Source organism: Chenopodium album, chromosome 1, assembly GCF_948465745.1.
Source record: "Chenopodium album chromosome 1, dcCheAlbu1.1, whole genome shotgun sequence".
Classification (NCBI taxonomy): domain Eukaryota; kingdom Viridiplantae; phylum Streptophyta; class Magnoliopsida; order Caryophyllales; family Amaranthaceae; genus Chenopodium; species Chenopodium album.
The window spans coordinates 83870524-83890281 of record NC_137834.1 but is presented as its reverse complement, the minus strand read 5'-3'; the positions used below and the strand labels follow the sequence as shown (position 1 = coordinate 83890281).

The window sequence follows — 19758 nt, the reverse complement described above, 5'->3', positions numbered from 1 at the left end:
AGAATTGGTATAATAGTACATAAAAAAATTAAGACATTTTTTTATTTCTTAGATGGGACACTAAACTCCATAACAATTGGTTTATAGAATAGTGATTCTTAATATTTTGACTCAAAGAGTCAACTAAAATTAACCTTTGGATTGACCCATTATTTCAGAGGTTGTTTGTTACTTAAGGTTTGAAACCTGAAGTTTTGGCCTGGTTGATTGTGCTCAGTCCTGCTTACCCGCTGAAATTCAATTGAATAAGAACTCTACAATAAAAACACACCCTTCCACCCATAATATTTAAGGGACTGCAAATATGAGTTCTGAATTTCTGTTGAATTTTCACTATTTCAGTATAACCAACTTACAGTACAGTTGTATGCTTGTTTTACAACTAGCATCTTTGAAATGAATTGAACAGATGATACAGGCAAAAAAAATAGATTATGGTGTGTTATTGACAGGATTGTGCAACTATTCCAGAAACTTGGACAGGAACAAACATGTCAAGGCATGTCGTTGAGATACACATGATACGACGGTCACAGAGCTTTTAGTCAAGATTCCGTCAAAGACAATGTAGTTTAACAAATATCCTTTGCCTCAGGAAAACTCAGTGGATTTACGAGCACATCTACGAACCCTCCTGTTTAAAATCCCATAATCTAGAGTTAGTTGACTAAACCAGGTAAATTCAGCTAATAACTGTCGTCAAAGAGGGATTTCAAGTGAGAGAGAAGGGAATATGATCGAGGTTACAAACTTGTTATAAGCCTGGCTGTCGTGCTGGAAGAGTTGAGCAGCCTCAGGATTTGCAGGACTTGAAGGATTGGGGTCGGTTAGAAGGGACTGTAGAGAACACAATAGGTATAAATTGCCATTTTTATAATTAATTATTCAACAATACATTTACATCGTTCTCCAAGCTATAAACAGCAGAACACAGAAACAGAACTAAGCAAAAATCAAGACAATAACTAGTGTACCTGGATAGATGTTAAGATTGTAGCTACATTATGGCAAGGTGACCAAGCTTCTTGGATGATATCCATGCACAAAGTTCCGTCATGATAAACTGCATTCCAGAAAGTAATATTGCAACATATTTCAGCACAATCAGTTGCAACATGTAAAGAAGTCCGTCAACAAGCGATTTTAAGGTAAAAAATCACAATTACTTCATACACGGATACACCCATAGCAATGTACATGACTTGCAAATATAGCTACAATGAAAAATCAACCCCCAGATAAAAAAAAATGAGCCTATAGCAGTGCATAGCATGAAGAGCTGAGGTCTAAACTCTAAAGACTTAATTGACAAACAAGCATTGAGAACCTGAATACACGAATATAATCCCATTGCTTGTAAGAATGATCCGTCACTACATAACGAAACCAGCAGCAATACTTCAGGTAAAATGATATTAGCTGAATTTTGTTGCCATGACCAGATTAGAAATAATTTTCAGCTATGCTTATCATTTTCAGATATTAGTTAGCACAATTAACAGCTTAAACTTCTATTCCCTCACTTTCCTTGTTAAGTCCATTACACTTGCTTTTTTCATCATCAATGCACATTTGCACAACCCATTTTTTTCATCATCAAAGTTTTATGGAAGAATTATAAAGACAAGAATAGCATTCACTTATTCCTATATATCACTTTATATAGAGGTGATAATCGTACTCGATATTAGAGTAACATATATAGTGTACAAGTAATAGTCCATTGATATTTAAGATGAACCCAATCCTTAATATGATGTAACTTTCTATATCAGGGATGAAGGAAATGCTGTAAGTTAGTCAAGTCATAATGCAATAGCCAAAATTAACCTGCAAATTACAAACCAGTAACAAGAAATTCAGAGGGAAGTGAATTATTACCATTAGGATGAAATATATCAGAAGTAAAACGAACTCGAGGAGGCTTTTCTGGGTAATTATCAGTAAATGTCAACCTTAAACTAAAAACTCCACCTGCAAATTATACTTGGTATAACAAAGATCAACCAAAAAAAACCAGAAAATTTCCAAAATCAATCAGAAAATTAACAAAAATGTAAACCCAGATCTGGTGTTCGAATCTAGATACTGTATATAAAAACAAAAATGAAGATGTAAATACCTTCCCATGGAGTTTCATCAGGCCCAAAAATGGTGGCACTCCAAACAAACAGATTATCATCTGACATAGGACTTGCACTACAACCCTGTAAAAATCAATTTAAAACCAACCCCATTAATTCAATTCTTAAGATTTGATTGATTAATTGATTTTTTGATTGAAATTAAGTGAATTAATTACTTCAGGAGGTTCATTGATGATAGATTTGAGATCGGACATGAGGCGAAGCTGAGATGAAGAGGAAGAAGATGCCATTAATGGGTTTTTTTTTAGTGAAAGAATGAATGAACAACTTCAGTCTCTCTCAATTGACTTGACTTTATTTGGGTGTTTGTTAGATTGAGATCTAATGCAATTGTGTGAAGAAAAAGAGGGAATTTGACAAGGAAATAAAGGGAAAAAGATGGGAATTTTGAATAAAAAGGATAAGATTGAAAATGGGAGAAGAGAATCAATGGAATTGATGGGTTTCAGAAGGAGAAGAAGAAGAGAAGGAATCAAAGAAAGAGAGTGATTTTCTTTGAAGTTCCTCTTTTTCTCTCTCCTCGTCTTCCAAAATTCCACCTTCTCTTCTGTGACGAATGTCAAATATCCTTCAAGAGGTGGTTTTGTAACGTTTGTTTTGTTTATTACTCGTATTAGTTTATGTCTAATTGTCTACTATGCACAGAAACTCTCATAAATCTATTCACACAAAAAAAAAAAAAAAAAAAAAATAAATAAATAAATAAAAATTAAAAAAAAAAAAAATTAAAAAAAAAATTAAAAAAAAAATAATAAAAAAAACTCTCATAAACAATGCCATGGTAATTTGCGAAATCGTATTCATTTAAGTGCATCACCTTATTTTACGGAGTAACCGAGCAAAATTTTATAATAGACATTACAGAGTAGATAACTAGTGTGCGGTTCAAGCAACGCCCCGAGTTATTAGTTTGTACTTGTTTATTTTGATAACCGAGTTGAATTGTTTTTAGTGTTTTGATAAATATCTTGAAATTTTCATAATTTGAAAAAAGATTATTTGTATTAGAGAAACCATATTCAATCTTTTGTATGGTATGATTTAAAGATATTCAACAACTACTAACTATGGAAAAATAAACTATGGAAAAATAAAATAATTATTTTTCATCATCATTTTATCCAAGTCAACTATAATTGTTGGATAATGAACTGCAATAAATAGATAGCTAAGGTGAAAAGACTCGTAACTTAGGGTCTGTTCTCATTGACTGAACTCAGCTGAATTGAATTGAATTGAAATGAATATTTTATAAGAAAAGGAAATTAGGAGATGAACTGAAATGAACTTATTAGAGCTGAACTGAACTGAAAATAAGCGTATGAGAACAGACCCTTAATACTCCCTTCGTCCCCGAAAGAATGACCCTTTTGTGTTGATTTTGCGGGTATTAAAAAAGTTAAATAAAAGGAAGTCAAAGTATTTTGAAAGATAAATATATATGGGGTTTGTAAAAAAGTATTAAAAATACATGAAAAAACAAAAATCTATATGGGGAAACTAATTTTGCACAAATATTGTTGTAAATTGATGGATATTTTAATGCAAATGAATCGATCATTTTGGGACTAAAATTAGGCAAAAAGGGTTGAACTTTTGGGGACGGAGGGAGTACTTATTGGTCTCGAGTTCAAGTCTTTCTATAAGTGATGATAAAGTAATAGCAAATGGGTTAGTGGGTGGAGAAATAAAGAGTAAAATATAAAAGGATGCTTCCATTAATGAAAATGATGCATTTATAAGATTTGTCCTAATAAGACAAGTGATGCACTTATTTGATTAAAAAAATTCCCGTCACTTTTACTTTCCTTTTTTTAACAAATATTTATGAACATTATTTTATAATATCCTGTAATGTTTAACTTTCAATTTGACAACTATATATAAAGTATTTTATGTGCATTCAATAAAAATATTTTGACATATAATATTTTATAATATGTATTTTATGGAAAAGAAAATCAAGTATTTGTTTCAATTAAAAATATTGATTTTTATTTTTAATTAATTATTAATTATTGTTAAATTAACATTATAATTTATAAATATGCTAAGTAAAAACCGTGCATATATATATATATACTTTCAATTATAAATCCTCCTCGCCTAAATCTTAATTTTCACTACTAGAAAACATGCATATAACGACGGAATTTTTCCGTCGAAAACACCCTAAATTCCGTCGGAAATGGGGTTTCCGACGGAATTTCCGTCGTAACGGGTCGTCGGAATACATTTTGTAGGAAAACCAGCTTTTCCGACGAAATTTCCGTCGGAAACACTATTCCGACGGAATTTCATCTGTCGGCAGGGATTTTCAGGCCAGAGAAAATCCGTCGGAAAATTCCGACGGAATATGATCCGCCGTAAATTTTCGACGGAAATTCCGTCGTAAAAATGTTTCAAAAAAACAAAAAAAAAAACAGCCACCCACCACCCTAGACCACCACCCCACACCACCAGTCCCCCTCATCCAGACCCAACCACAACCACACACCACCACCCAACACCACCAGTCTTCCCCCCATCCGGACCCAACCACAACCCACACCACCACACACCACCACCGACCCTATCCCACCACCATACACCACCACCGACACCACCACAACAAAAAATTAGCCCCAAAAACCATAAAATACCCCCACAAACCGTAAATTAACCCAAAAAAAAATATTACACGACTAAAGCAAGAAATAACACACAAAACCAGTAGATCTACATATTTAATCAAAATTTCATAAAATAAAACGATGTTTAATCAACAAAAATTAAATCAACTATATAAATATACAATTATCTATTTAAATTTACAATTTATCATTACAATAACATATGTAAAATTAACTAGATCTACGAATCTATCCTAAATTAAAACAAGATCTACCAAAAAAGACGGTGGTTGTTGGGTTTGATATTGATGCAGCCCGGTTGTTGGTGTTGCGAATCTGTTGCGCGCGATTGATGTTGGTGGTGGTGTGTTGTTGCGGTTGTTGTTGTCGGTCGGGTCCCTATTGCGAATCTCGTTGTTGTTGTCGTTGTTTGATGTAGGTGAAGAGAAAAGAAACGAAGGAAAGAGAAAGGGCGGTGAAGAGAAGATAAAAGGAAAAAGAAGGAGAAGAGAAGAGGGGAGAACGAAGGAGAAGAGAAGAGGGGAGAACGAAGGAGAACAGAGGACTGAGAAAGGGGGAATGAAGGAGGGGAGAGAGAGAAGAAGAGAGCAGAAACTTAGAGAAAGAAAGAGAGGCGGAAATAACAAAGGGGGAAGGGGCTGCTTTAGGGTTTGGGAATTTAAGTATAATTTTTTTTAATTATTTTCCGACGGAAAATTCCGTCGAAAATTGTAAATTCCGACGGAAAATTCCGTCGTAATTTTCCGACGGACTATAATTCCGTCGGAAATTGTAAATTCCAACGGAATAACTTTCCGACGGACTATAATTCCGTCGAAAATAGTAAATTACGACGAAAAATTCCGTCGGAATATAAAATTTCCGACGGAATTTATATTCGTTTGAAATCCGTCGGAAATTTCACTTTTTGCGACGGAAATTCGGGTCCGTCGGAACAAGTCCGTCGTAATTTGCTTGTTTTCTAGTAGTGTTTGTGTGCCTAGTCATAATTTAGATGTAACTTTTTTCTTATCCAACATAAATAGAATGTGGATGGAATTTCTAAATTCCCACTGCATGCCTATATATATATATATATATATATATATATATATATTATTGATAAGGTGAACACTTACCTTGAGAGGGGAAATAAGGGAAATCCTTTCGAGGTGAGTTTGATGAGAATCGAACTCAAGTCTCTCACTTGGAATTTGAGAGACTTGGCCAACTGAACCAAGCCTCCTTCTCCCAATATATGCCTACTTATGCAATGATAACTAATGCAATATCAAATATTCTAATGTATGATTCACTTATTATGTACTCCCTTTTTAAAGTGGATTACTAAACACCACCAACAAAAATGATCACCACCGCCAACATTTGGTGTGAATGGACAATCGTACCCTTACTACTTCACCATCCCGGCAACCCATAACCCCTTCCAACCATCGACCCACAACCCCATTTGACTGACGACCCACCACACCCCCCTCTATGACAACCCACCACCTTCCCTAGCCGACGGGAAGGTGGTGGTTTTTTTTTTAATTTTTATTTCAGGCAATCGTGGTAACCGCAGCCCAAAACCGGTTACGTACCGTGCGTGGTAATCGGAACCCAAAATCGGTTTCAATGGATGGTAACCGGTTTTGGGCTCCAGTTACCATGCATGGCAACCGATTTTGGGCTCTGGTTATCGTTCATCTTAATCGATTCTATGGTAACCGGAGCCCAACACCGGCGGTTACCATGCACGGTAATCGGTTTTGGGCTCCAGTTACCACACACGGTAATCGATTTTGGGCTTTGGTTACCACTGTTGCCTGAAATATAAATAAAAATTTAAAAAAGTAGGGAAGGTGGTGGGTCGCCGGTTCGGGTGGCAGCGGCGGTGATCGTCGCCGGTCAGTGTGGTGGTGGTGTTAATCATCAATTAGGGTGGTGGTGTCAAGGTGTTAGTGATTGGTGGCAAGAGGAGTACTAAGGACATGGTTGTCCATTCACACTAAATGTTGGTGGTTTTGATCATTTTGGATGGCGGTATTTAACACCCCCCTTTTAAATACTTGCTCAACTTTTAATTCCTGGCCGAATGATGGATACTCCTTCACTTGAAAAAAATATAAGTGAGGGTATGTTATCTTCGGCTTAATTTCAGCTCAGTTTAGTTCCTAATTTCATTTTTTTCATAAACAATTTAGTTACTAGTCATCTTAAAAAGTATTTTATGGAGTACTTTTTTTTTTTTACAGAGTATCTTAAAAAGAAATAAATTATATGGAGTATTTTTTTTGTATCTCTAGCCCAATTGTTTTAACAAATTCCAATTTCCAATCTTACTCCTCTTATCGGAAAATAATCTTGCCTATTTAGGTGATTAAATTACAAGTACAGTAGTATTTTACAAATTTACGGTCCCATAATTAAACCATTAGCAAAAGCAGTGAGTATGATGTAAGAAAATTAGCAGCAAAAACCTTGTGTGATGTGTAGTATCTCTCCCAACTTTTGGTAAGATGGATTTTAGCAGTTGAGAATAAATCTTTATTTTGTGTAGTCGTTTTTAGCATCAGTTGTGCACAGTAAACAGTACACAGTACTATTCCTATTTTTGATCATTTTTACATTACTTGTTTCTACTTATATCCTCTTCCTCTTACGCTACCATTTTTCAGACTTTCATCATTTTTTCTTCTTCTTTCTCTCTCCTCCCCCCAAATTTTGGCACTGATTAACAACATTTCACATGTTTACTTCTTCCTATAAATATACCTCTTTTTTCCACTTTCCAAAATTGCTTTAAATTTGTTCTTAATTTTACCCTTCTTCAAGCGTTCATTTCTACCACCTTTTTTTTTTTTTCTTTCTTCCTCTGTTAAGGAATGGTTGGCCGTTTGATCGTTCTTGTATTTCTCACATTGTCAATAATTTTCTCAACGACTATTGAAGGTACGTACCCGTCTGGATAATTGTCACGTCACTAGTTCAAGTTATATTATCAACGTGACTAATGTCTTTCTTTTGTATAGGTAGAATGCTTCTTACAGCAACAAATGACAACAACAACAACAACTCAATCTCTAGTCTTTCCAAGGTAAGAATTATATTACCTCCGTTACATATTAGTTGCAATGGAGGTAGTACTTCCAAGCTTCATTCAATTATTCTTCATTTCAAAATTTTGTCTAGTTTGGATGTTAATTTCAATGTTGTACAAACTAATAGAGATCAAAAGAAGAGGCGGTGGCGGCTGCGTTACGAGGGCGAGAGATAGGATCAAGGCCACCAAGATGCGAAGGAAGATGCAAATCGTGCGGGCATTGTGAAGCAGTTCAAGTGCCAACTAACATTTCGATTTCGGTCTCCAATATTGAGTATAAACCTATCACTTGGAAATGCAAGTGTGGCAGCTCTGTCTTCAATCCTTAATTACTCGTACTTATTACTAATTGTAACTTAATTTTTTCACTGGCTTTATCTGTCTTATTTTTTGTTACCATAAAAGTATAAACCTATAAAAGTTTGGTATATATGTATGTAATTAAGAGGATAACATTATAACTATTATCCTATTATAATTTATAAAGCTTTTGGTTATTATTGTGATCAGCCTTCATTGTGGATTTTGGTATGTATCACGTATGTATACAAATTCATACCTGAAAATATTTAGTAAGCTCGGCTATATTTGATAAACAATTTATAGGTGGAGTAGTTCACTAGATGAGTAATATAGAATTATGAAGTAATTTAGTAATATTCTATTCCCTCTTCCCTTTAATTGATTTGGGACTACTTATTGTCCCAAGTCCGATAATGCGGGCTACTATTTTACGATGGTCAAACTAATGCTACTAGATCAATAAAAACGATGATTAAAAGTTATTACTTGTTAGACCATCTAAAGTAATACGAGTAATTAATATTACGTCCGGTACCAAATAAACTAATATGGAGGAGTGTCAGTTAAATTTCAGTTTAGGGAAATCAATTTCCTGTTTTCCACAAAGGTTATGTGATATGGACACTTAGTCCAATTCGGTCAATTGGTTAGCTCATCAAAAAAGTTGGCCGCACTTAAAAGTTTAACCCGGTTGTAAACTTGTAATAATTCTTCAATCTAAAAAAAAAAAATATGGATGTATTTTACTTTTTCAAGAATATCAAATTTTGGACAATGTAATTATTGTTATCAATACTCAAACAGTCAGTCCATAAATTTAATTTCATTTATCAGAAATATTATAGAATTGAAATTGAGATTGAAAACCAAATATTACTTGTATGTCAAAAAAGGAAATACCATTTGGAAAAAAACACAAAAATATTGATTTTGATGTTACATAGGAAAATTTCCATGAAAAGTTGATAAATCATTCATTCATTTTTGCGTTTTCTAGGGTCTATAGAGTGCTTTACAGTCTTACAGATGTAACTGTACTAGGTTGAATCTTGAAAGGTTCTCTCTTCTCTCCTTATAATTGGAAAAATACAGTAATTATTAGATTGATGAACTCATTTTAGAAAGAAAAAAAAAAGTAAAAATGAGAGAAATAAGATCAATCATTCAAGAAGCTCATGAAATGACAGGACACCGGAGTTAACATGTAACGTCTTTTACTCCACTTATTTCTATTAGACACTTACATTTTTTCTGTAAAATCAAGTCACGATATCTATTTTTTTTTTTTTTACTGCAACTACTGTATAATTCAGAAAATTACTAACAAAAGTGCCCGGAGAGAAAACAAACGGCGAGGTATAATAAAAATAAAAAATTATTCAATGTATATAATTACCACCTCAACAAAATTATATTTGTATAGTTTGTTTGTGTGTGTCAAATAGGTGATCGTGTTAAATTCGAGTCGATCAATGTGAACAACATATTCATAGGTTTATTGGTTTTGTAGGAAGATGTTTAGTTAAGTTTTTATACGTCAATCTTAATTTGAACCACGGTAGTTTTTAGTTCACGCAAAACGAATGTATTTTTATTAAATTGCCATGCAAGCTTCAATGATAATGTATTGTACTACCTCCGTTACATATTATTTGCAACGATTTGACATAAAGTAGAGAGGAAAAATATCTAATCGTTGCAAATAATATGTAACGTAGGTAGTATATATGTACTACGAATATGCGTGTTCCATACTCCATATTTTTTATAGCTTTGAATTATTCAAACTGAATTTGAAAATTAAGTTCAAACACCATAGAATAGTTTCAATCTTGCTTCAAATATGCTTCAAAATGATAGAATAAGATTATTACTGTACTTTGTATTATTTAACATAAGACTTTGTTGTCACGGTGTTGATAATTTTCATGTTTATAATTATACGCGAAAAAAGGAACATAAATTTTGTTTATACAAAGAAAATTGCTTTGTGGATGCATTATAATCAAAGTAAGATGAGAGAGTGAGGGATAGCTCAACTGGTTAAAGCTTCTCTTCCGGTTTCAGGAGATATTGGGATCGTTTCTCACCCCTCGCCCTTGTAGCTCTCTATACACCAAAATAATCAAAGTAAGATACGCAAAAACTCTAAAAATTATACGTACAGAAGTGAAATATTCTCTCCGTTTTTAGATACTTGCTCCATTGCTCCGTTTTAAAATTAACATGTACCTAGGATTAGATTGTCAAATTTGACCATCTACAACCTATGATACATCTCCTAATGGCAAGCTACCTCCTAATTCTGTTTTTAATCAAGAATTTTCACAGATTGCTATTTGATATCATAAGAATAAAGCATTGCGATAAAGCTCAATAGGAAATCCAGAATGTAATTAAATAATTTGGAATTATCACATGTAGTTTTATATGTCGTGTAGCTAGTTATGCTACCAAAGAAAGTTCACCAAAGAACTGCAATATATTCAGATAATCTGGGGTTAGAAAGAAACATTTCACTTAATAAATACAAATGCTCACGTGCATTTGGAATATAAGAGCTTTTTATCCAAATTCAGTCCCAGAGAATGTTTCATGGGCACCACCATAATTATAGATTTATAAACGTGAAAATGACAAAGGAGTTTGAAGAATGCTGGGTAATTATATTCCCTCCGTTTCTGGTTAAATGTAACAATGTTTTTAAATTTGTCTTGGTTTAGACTTTTAGTACAGAGTACATATTTGTGATTATTTTTTTTATTAATTTAACTCACGTGATAATTAGGAGGTCAAATTTTGTTGAAATTAAACTAAAATGAAGGCAGTACTCTTTTAATTTTTTTTTTTTTTTAAAAAAAAAACATGTATAGAGAAGGCTTACGAGGTTAACACTCTATAAGATAACTATTTGTCCATATCAAAGGGTTCACTCAATATAAAATGACATGCGAGAATTGGGACAATCTTTAAAGAATGGAACAAGTAACTGTTATGAGCAGATATTTTAAAGATAATTCAGCATATATTCATTCAACAAATCTTAATGAATATAACAATACGCATGGATCGATTGTGATTTGTGATTCCCCACTAAACCCTTACCCTCTCTTATCCCAAGTTTTCTGTGCTCTGAAAACCAATGAAGATATTGCAACTCAATACTTTTTATAAACAACTAAAAAAAATGTGACAATAAATGTAGACAGCGTAAATTTTGTTTTGGGTGAATGAGAATATGATATATTCTGATAGAAAAGCAAAAGAAAGAAAAGGTAAGAATTTCTTATAAATGTATGAAAGTTAAGTTACAGCCTGAGATACTGCAATATTTGGTCCTCTAGTGAACTGCAAAATGAAAATGTCAGTGTTTACATGATTCAATGCAAGTTGTCTTATAACCCTCATTTATTTGGCAGTGTTCCACGACAAGTTTAATAAATGTACTACACTGCTACATTGAAATTTAAATCCAGGTTCATATTGTGAATGAAAATTTAGATCTATATTATTGTTAGTGTGTGAATTAGTAAAGAGATTACAAGACGGAAGAAATCCATTTTCTCTCTCTTTAATAAGCATAATCCCGCCAAATTAAAGACTTGGAAAAATGAAGCTCACCTTCTCTTCCCCTTCCTCCTCTTTACCTCCCTTGGTTTCCTTCATTGCTATCCAAACAAAGGATAGATCAAAATAGGGAGAGAGGGAAGGGAAAGGAAGGGGACAAGGTTCACGTTTGGATAAGAAGTCGGGATAAGGAAAGAAAGGGAGAGGGAAATAAAGGGAAGGGAAAGGAAAAGACGTATAATCATCATAAAAGAGAAACATCCTAATTAAGATAGAATATAACTACTCCGTATTATCCATCAACCCAAGGGTATGTTGGATTTCTCAACTCACCACCTTGCCCGTGGAATTCGAAGTACAGTAATTAAGCTCAAAAGGGTAATTTGTGATCTTTGATTAGGCTCACGAGACCATCAAAATCACAAATTGACAATACTCTATTTCAAGTAATGCACCTATTTCACCTAAAACCTTTTACTATCTACTTTTATGTGTTTTAATCTACTCTTTTCACCAAAAATAACCATACACAAGTTATATAATTGTATCTTGGATTAAGAAATTGGTCCCAAGTTGGGATTCAGCACCAATACTAGGGTAATATTAGAAATATAAAACGTCTCAGTAGTCATTCGTACGCCACAATGCTACGCCGAAAGCTGTTGATATTTAACAAATCTAGACGGCAAATATGGCATTTCACTATCATAAAGTAGAGGTTATAATACAAAAAAAGGATATTTGAGTGTAGATGTCATACATTCAGCCATAATAGGTAAAGAAGCAATGTGAAATCAGCTTCTTGCTCAAACACATGGAGATTACTAAAATCCTGCAGCATAATCTTAATAGCTTGCAAGTATCACATTTTTCGCCATATATACCAAAACTTGTGTGGACTGCAGTTACTTTCAAGCTTAAACAAAGCAGCAGCAGTTTCAGAAGACATTAACATCTGAACAGTCAAAATAATTCAAGTATAGCTCCTTCAACCATTTACAAATAGAGGTCTGTATCATGAACTCTCTGAAGGAGATACAGGAAAAACAGACAAAAATTTCATGTTCATGAGAATAAATGAATCATGTACTATGGAAGTGATTTGCAAAGGGAGAGAAAGCAAAAAAAACCATAATACTAGCACTTGGTATACAACCCACCTTCAGAAAGATTTGGACCCATACCCATTGTCAATGAGACAATGAGTAAACTAGATCATCAAGACTAGATAAACTGGACAACACTATAGAATCTTCAACTAGTCATTTGTTAATGCACATATATGGCCAAAGTAATTCAGCACTTCTAGTCGTCCTATTAAAATGGATCTGTTTCTACAACTAGCTGGAATACTGGACTAATCTTCAGATAACAGCAAATCTAAATTATAAACTGCGGAATTTAAATTTACAGAAATGTAACAAATGTTACTCTTGAAGATGAGTCACTCAAATTAATATATCCAGCACAGATAATTATTCAACTCTCCGTTTCTACCCCCTTTAACCAAAAAAAAAAAAAAGCCTCTGTTTTCTTCATGAAAACCAAGTAGAACTCCAGACATGTAAGAACCCCAAACATTACTTCTGAATTCCAATCAGAAAAAGAAATCAATCAATCAATCAATCAATCAATCAATCAAAGCCTTAATCCCAAAAGTGGGGTCGGCTAACATTAACATCCCATGACATGAGCCAATCAGAAAAAGAAAAAAAAAAAAAAAAAAAAAAAAAAAAATTCAATATGGATCTACTAAGGGCATAATTAAGGATTCGTTTCATCATTTGGTTTGATTGAAAACATTATCAAATATCAATAACATGCTTTTCGTGGAAATATTTTTTAAGGAAACACTATTGGAAACAAATTTTCCTTTGTTTCAGTAAATAAAACTTTATACTTAGTAAAAAGGAAAATGGGAGCAATCTGATGAGGATAGCTGGGAGGCAAGAAAAAAGAAGGTAAGTTCCTTATCTTTTATAAAGTATAAATGTTACCCACCTTTGCCAGTTAATATCTGCCTATTGAAAAAATCATTTTCCTAGAAAACATTTTACATCCAATAGAACATTCCCAAATTTCAATATGGATCTACTAAGGACCAAGTTGTTCAACTTTGCCAAGTCCTACACTTTTAGATAGCATAAACAAAATTGCGATATGGATCTACTAAGGACCAAGTTCAAGTTTCAAAAATCATAACCCGAATTTTTATTTACCACCATTTGGCTGCACATATCAGAGGGAAAGGAGCCACACCCACAGCAAAGATAGCAGAGGGTATCCCTAAATATATTTAGCACTAAAAGGGTACAACATGGTCTTACGAAACATTAATTAATCAATAGCAGATCTCTCAACTATAGTACAACACTATAGTGGCAGAATCAAAGAGGTAGTGATAAAATAGGCAAGTCATCTCATGTAGACATCAAATTTTTTTACCCAAACAACCATTTCCATCCACACTTCCAAGTGGTTGTACTATTTCAGCCTCAGGTTTACATCCAAAACACGAATGACATTTATAGCATCTCTTCTATCAAGCCAAAACTATAGTAGACAGAAACCAAAGAAATTTTGACCCAAGCCATGGTTGATCAGGGAATAAAACCACTCTAACAGGAGGTACTAAAATGTATGGTATAGGATATGTTCTGAGATCTGTCTCTATTTTCCAATTCCTTAATTATTCACAGGATCTTATTAGCAAGCCTAGACCCTAGCTTTTTGCAAACTTTAGAAAATGCTGAGAAGCTCTCTTATTTGTCTCTTTCCTGAATTCTTCCACGATACCAGTCTCATTGTAATTATTAGTTAAAAATCAGGTAAAGTCCTCAGCGACACTTCTATCATAATGGCTCAAAAAGGAACAACCCAATGAGAATAATAAACTCTTGAAAGCATTTATAACCACCACTTAGGTTAAAAAGTACAGTACATAGTGGAAGATGAATTTACAAATATGAAGAGTAGAAGTCTGATTAGCATGTTTCCCAACTCTTTAGAAGATACAGAGCAGCAATATGCTGAATTTGAAGTGAAAATACAAGACAGCAAAATCCTCCACTCCTTCAACTCACAAGTTATACAAGGCGTCAGATTATGACTACTAAAGCAAAATATACTCAAAATATACCTATTGGAATACTCAGTAACTAAATAATAAATGCCCAAAAGAGAACCACCAAGTTCATAAACAAAACGACAATCAAGCTTTTATCCCAAAGATTTTATCTCTTGTACTCGCCAACCACGATCCTCTCCTTCCCACTCCTACCTATCCAATGTTATATGCTCCTGCAAACCCAACTTCTTCATGTCATCCAAGTCATCAATGGTCTTCCCATGCCTCTTATAAGAACCCCTTGATCCCAACCCTCTACTATACTTACTAATCGATTCTCCATTATTTTATCCAAGATGTCCACAACTCCAATTTTCCTCCTAATATCTTCACTTCTAATTTAATCCTTAGAGGTGTTCCCACATATCCATCCCAACATACACACCTTTGCTACTTTATATTTTTAATATGATCCATCCCGAGCACCCCCAACATTCTAATCCATATAAAAATTTCCCTTTAACATCAAAGATATGCTACAACCACACAATACCCCATTTGTTGCTTCTCATTTGAGCCAACGGGCTATATTTTTAACAATTTCAAAACTATCTCAAAAATCAACCCAAGGTACATAAATAACTCGCTTACGGGCACCTCCTTAACATCCAATGTTACTATATCCTCACTTGACCACCTAATTTGCTAAAACTACATTCCATGTACTCAATCTTGCTCCAATTCAATCTAGAGTTTTACACCCCAAAGATTCTAAATTTTGCCTCTACTGCTCTGATTTGGAATTAACCCAACTATAGACCTATAGTCTCATCTGCAAGTTCATAACTAAGTTAAAAGATCCGGGCCCAATAATTATTCAGCAACAGCAGGGTACATTATAACTAATACGAGTACTTTACAATCAATTGTTTAACCCTGACTTTAAATAAAGAATTTTACTGGCTAGGAGATAGATTACCATAACTAGACTAGTCAAATTCGTTGATTATTTTACAGACTTCAGTAAGTAATTTCTGTTCAGGTTAGGTCAGCACTAGCCTAATGTCAAGCCTGGTAACTTTCTTACTTCAGAGTATATAAAATTAGTTGTCAGGATGTGGCCGGAGCATAAGGCAGTGAAAATAGAAGCCCTATCAGCAAACCCAAAACCATGGGGAAATTCATTGTTTGTACTCATCAATTTGCACACAGTGTTCCTTTTTTTTTCTTTCTAGTAAGCTATACTTAAACCACTTGCATGAAATCAACAACATATTAGATTTTCTTCTCATCTTTGGTTAGATAACCCCTAGTGATGATAATGAATTAGCCCCCACCTTGTAGATAATTGGTCTCATAATGCAACCATATGATCCTATCTAGCTATTTTCTGATTTTTCCCTGCAATGGTTTCTCGTGATGGGATGACTAAGCCTGACGAGAAGCTCAAAAGGACCTAAGCTCATTACATTTCCATCACCCCAGGGCCCATTGCAGAAACCTTGCGATGACTCATGCTAAAGTAGGCTTCTGCTGCTTTCCTTCATTTCTTCTAGTGTCCTAGAGGCTTATAGCTACTACAAGGCCCTAATATTATGCAGCCTAGCTAATGGGGTGTTTGGTTTCGCATAAAATAAAGATCAAATTATTTTGCAAACCAAAGTCCCCCTCTTAACAAATACTAATTACATTTTCACAGAACAATACTTAAAATTGGGATCATAATCATCATGTACCATCTGTGTCACTGTATTAAGTACCATCCAACAAACCATAAAAGAGTTATTACCGACATTGATATATGTATGATGTATACACATTGATTCTAATGTGACATTATGATTCTCAGCCTACAGGCACAAATAATCACGGATCAACCCAATGACCATGGGAGTTGACGACTACAAAAGCGAGTCCAAGCAAAGGCTATATCCAGAAGACAAACAAGGAAACCAAAAGTTCTGGTTCATTGGACTAGTCAGTATCGACCAGGAATATAGGACCATTGACTGAATTAAACTTTACAGAATGGTGTGAAATTGAACTCCAGACAATTTATCTGATGTAGTGAAGTATACTTCTGATTTAACAAGTATTGTAGTAAAGGACTGCAGTACTCAGATTAAGAAAGCATCCCAACTCTACTTGAGATACAGAGCAGAAGTAAACTAAATATGATGAACATTAAGCACTGTATCTGAGTAGCATTTAAGCAATTCGAACCTACACGAGCTCCTATCATTGTCAGGCAAACCATACTTGTTCAATGATTACAAACAACAAAATTACAAAACCACAATATTCAAAAAGGGCAACACATAACAAGAACTTGCAAAATAGATGTAACAAACACGTGCCATTTATTACCATTGCAAAGTTCAAAAAGATTTCTCGTAGAGTAATTTACATACTATTATAAGCCTAGGTAATGTTTGGTTTAAAGACAATCAGCTCTCAACAATCCTGGCTCATATAGTTGATACATACTCAAAATAAGTCTATAAAGCAATTCAAAACTCGAATTGGTATAAGAGATAAACCTGTTGTTAGACAGCCGAACTCGCGCTCTGAGCTGCTCTTCTAATATACAGGATGTCTACATTACAGATGCCCACATTCAGCCAATCAATTGATCAAACCCTTCAAAGCTCAGTGTTGAGACCATTGAATGCTCTTAATATCAATCCCTTGCTGATACATTTCATAAAGAGGGCTCATCTCCCTCAACTTTTGAACCTGTTTCACAGTCAACTCGACCGCCTTATCAACCTCTTCCTCCGTGGTAAACCTCCCAATCCCGAACCTAATCGAGGTATGAGCCATCTCCTCATCCACCCCAAGCGCCCTCAACACATAACTAGGCTCCAAACTAGCACTAGTACAAGCACTCCCACTCGAAACCGCCACCTCCTTCAACCCCATCAACAAGCTCTCCCCTTCAACAAACCGAAACGACAAGTTCAAATTCCCCGGGTACCGCCTCTCAGCACTACCATTCACAACCACAGCATCCACCTTATCTCTAATCCCCTTCAACAACCTCTCCTGCAACACTTTCGCCCTCTTCCCATCATACTCCATCTCCCTCAACGCCACATCACAAGCAGCCCCAAAACCGACAACCAACGGAGTCGGCACAGTCCCACTCCTTATCCCCCTCTCCTGCCCACCCCCATTCATCTGCGGCTCAACCCGAACCCGAGGCCTCCTCCTAATATACAACGCCCCAACCCCTTTAGGCCCATAAATCTTATGCCCACTCAAACTCATCAAACTCACATTCATCTTCTCCACATCAATCGGCACCTTCCCCAACGCCTGCGCCGCATCCGTATGAAACGCAACATTATACTCCTTACAAATCTTCCCAATCTCATCAACAGGTTGAATCACTCCAATCTCATTATTCACCATCATAATCGAAACCAACCCAGTATCGGGCCGAATCGCATCCCTCAACTTACCCAAATCAATAAGCCCATCTTTCTCAACAGGAAGATAAGTAACCTCATACCCCTCTTGCTGGAGATGACGGCACGAATCCAACACACACTTGTGCTCCGTCTGGGTAGTGATGACGTGGCGCTTGGTTGTCCGGTGAAAGTGCATAAGCCCTTTAACGGATATGTTGTTGGACTCTGTTGCGCCGGAGGTGAAGATGATTTCCTTGGGTGACGCGTTGATTAGACGCGCCACTTGGGAGCGTGCTGTTTCGACGGCAGCTTCGGATTCCCAACCGTAAAGGTGGGTCCGACTATGGGGGTTGCCGTATTGGGAGATGTAGAAGGGGAGCATGGCGTCGAGGACACGTGGGTCAACCGGAGAGGTTGCTTGCATGTCAAGGTAGAGTGGGCGGCCGGAGATTTTGACCCCTTTCATGGAGATGGGTGAGTCTTCCGACGGTGTATCGACGGTGGCGGCGGCGGCAGCGGCGGCGGTGGAGAAGGGGCGGATTAGGGTTTGAGAGATGGGTTGGAGGTTGCGGAGTTTGGAGATTAGATGCTTCGAGAAAGTCATTCTGTGAAATGAAAAGGAGAAATCTCAAAATAAAATTGAAAAACAGGAATTCAAAATCAATTGAATCTCAAACAAATGAAGAACAGAAATCCAGGAAATTGGATTGTAGAGTACCTGGGCGAGAAATGGGGATTGCAAAGAGAAGAGAGAGAAAGTAAAATTAGGGTTTTGAAATTGGGTTAATTGGGAAGTAATTGAGATAAAATGATAAAATGGAATTTCCTTTGATTAATGGAAGAATAATATTAGGGTTGAGAAAATGGAGAGAATTAGAGAAATGAGGATGAGAGGGGTTTAAGGGAGGGATTTGGAAGGAAACACCGACTGTTGGGGAGATGTGGTGAGAGGAAGGAAATGTGACCACGAGTTTGATGAGGATGCCACCCAACCCTACAAATCAAACATTTTTTACTTTAATCACCTAAATGTAAGTCAATTAGTGGTTCGTAGAGGCGGATGTACAATAAGCATGGTGCATATTATACATCCGCTCCCAAAAAAAGCACAAAAAGAACATTGTATATAGATGTAAAAAACATTTAGCTAAATAAAAAGAACATTTTTTTTTTGGCAAATAAAGATTTTTTTACCAAAAAGGTGAAAAATTACAACTTACAAAGGCTAAGCTGTAAACCCAAAACCTATGTGCCACCTTCTAGGAAGGGTTCACTAGAGGAATCAGTAACTGACCTTATCTCCTCTCCTAGCCACCTTCTAAGAAGAACATTTTAATTAAGGTGAAAAGAACATATTATAGAATTGTAAAAATTAAAGAAATGAACATAACACTATCTTATAAAGAACGTCATCTTCAACCTTTGTCACATTATTCTCAAATTCAACATCTATATTCAGATTCATCAAATTTTAAAAAGAAAATAAACAATGAATTTTATGATTACAAAATATTCTAATTCAAATCTAAAGTAACACAATTAA

The 19758-nt window shown here is 35.2% G+C and overlaps 3 protein-coding genes across 3 annotated transcripts; 1 reads left to right on the top strand and 2 right to left on the bottom strand.

The window, feature by feature from the left end:
* Positions 1-287: 287 nt before the first annotated feature.
* On the bottom strand, positions 288-2729 carry LOC145622840 (ubiquitin-conjugating enzyme E2 2-like). Its single transcript, XM_081676451.1, has 6 exons — positions 2303-2729; positions 2123-2207; positions 1882-1974; positions 975-1063; positions 752-837; positions 288-634 (listed from the first exon to the last, which is right to left on the bottom strand). Exons 1-6 carry the CDS (start codon positions 2375-2377, stop codon positions 592-594), a joined length of 471 nt encoding a protein of 156 aa, XP_081532577.1. The 5' UTR covers positions 2378-2729; the 3' UTR covers positions 288-591.
* Positions 2730-7420: 4691 nt separating this feature from the next.
* On the top strand, positions 7421-8368 carry LOC145622687 (EPIDERMAL PATTERNING FACTOR-like protein 2). The gene is made up of 3 exons (XM_081676448.1): positions 7421-7714; positions 7795-7859; positions 7991-8368. Exons 1-3 carry the CDS (start codon positions 7648-7650, stop codon positions 8192-8194), a joined length of 336 nt encoding a protein of 111 aa, XP_081532574.1. The 5' UTR covers positions 7421-7647; the 3' UTR covers positions 8195-8368.
* An 8771-nt stretch (positions 8369-17139) lies between these two features.
* Positions 17140-19189, bottom strand: LOC145559211 (cysteine desulfurase, mitochondrial-like). The gene is made up of 2 exons (XM_081620650.1): positions 18934-19189; positions 17140-18820 (listed from the first exon to the last, which is right to left on the bottom strand). Exon 2 carries the CDS (start codon positions 18817-18819, stop codon positions 17452-17454), a length of 1368 nt encoding a protein of 455 aa, XP_081476776.1. The 5' UTR covers position 18820; positions 18934-19189; the 3' UTR covers positions 17140-17451.
* Positions 19190-19758: the final 569 nt, after the last annotated feature.

Coding starts and splice junctions, on each gene's coding strand:
- LOC145622840 (XM_081676451.1), bottom strand. CDS start 2,377: ATGGCATCTTCTTCCTCTTCATCTCAGCTTCGCCTCATGTCCGATCTC. Junction 838..974: donor CAATCTTAACATCTATCCAG/GTACACTAGTTA, acceptor TGTTCTCTACAG/TCCCTTCTAACCGACCCCAA. Junction 635..751: donor GACAGCCAGGCTTATAACAA/GTTTGTAACCTC, acceptor GATTTTAAACAG/GAGGGTTCGTAGATGTGCTC.
- LOC145622687 (XM_081676448.1), top strand. CDS start 7,648: ATGGTTGGCCGTTTGATCGTTCTTGTATTTCTCACATTGTCAATAATT. Junction 7,715..7,794: donor TTTCTCAACGACTATTGAAG/GTACGTACCCGT, acceptor TCTTTTGTATAG/GTAGAATGCTTCTTACAGCA. Junction 7,860..7,990: donor CAATCTCTAGTCTTTCCAAG/GTAAGAATTATA, acceptor ACAAACTAATAG/AGATCAAAAGAAGAGGCGGT.
- LOC145559211 (XM_081620650.1), bottom strand. CDS start 18,819: ATGACTTTCTCGAAGCATCTAATCTCCAAACTCCGCAACCTCCAACCC.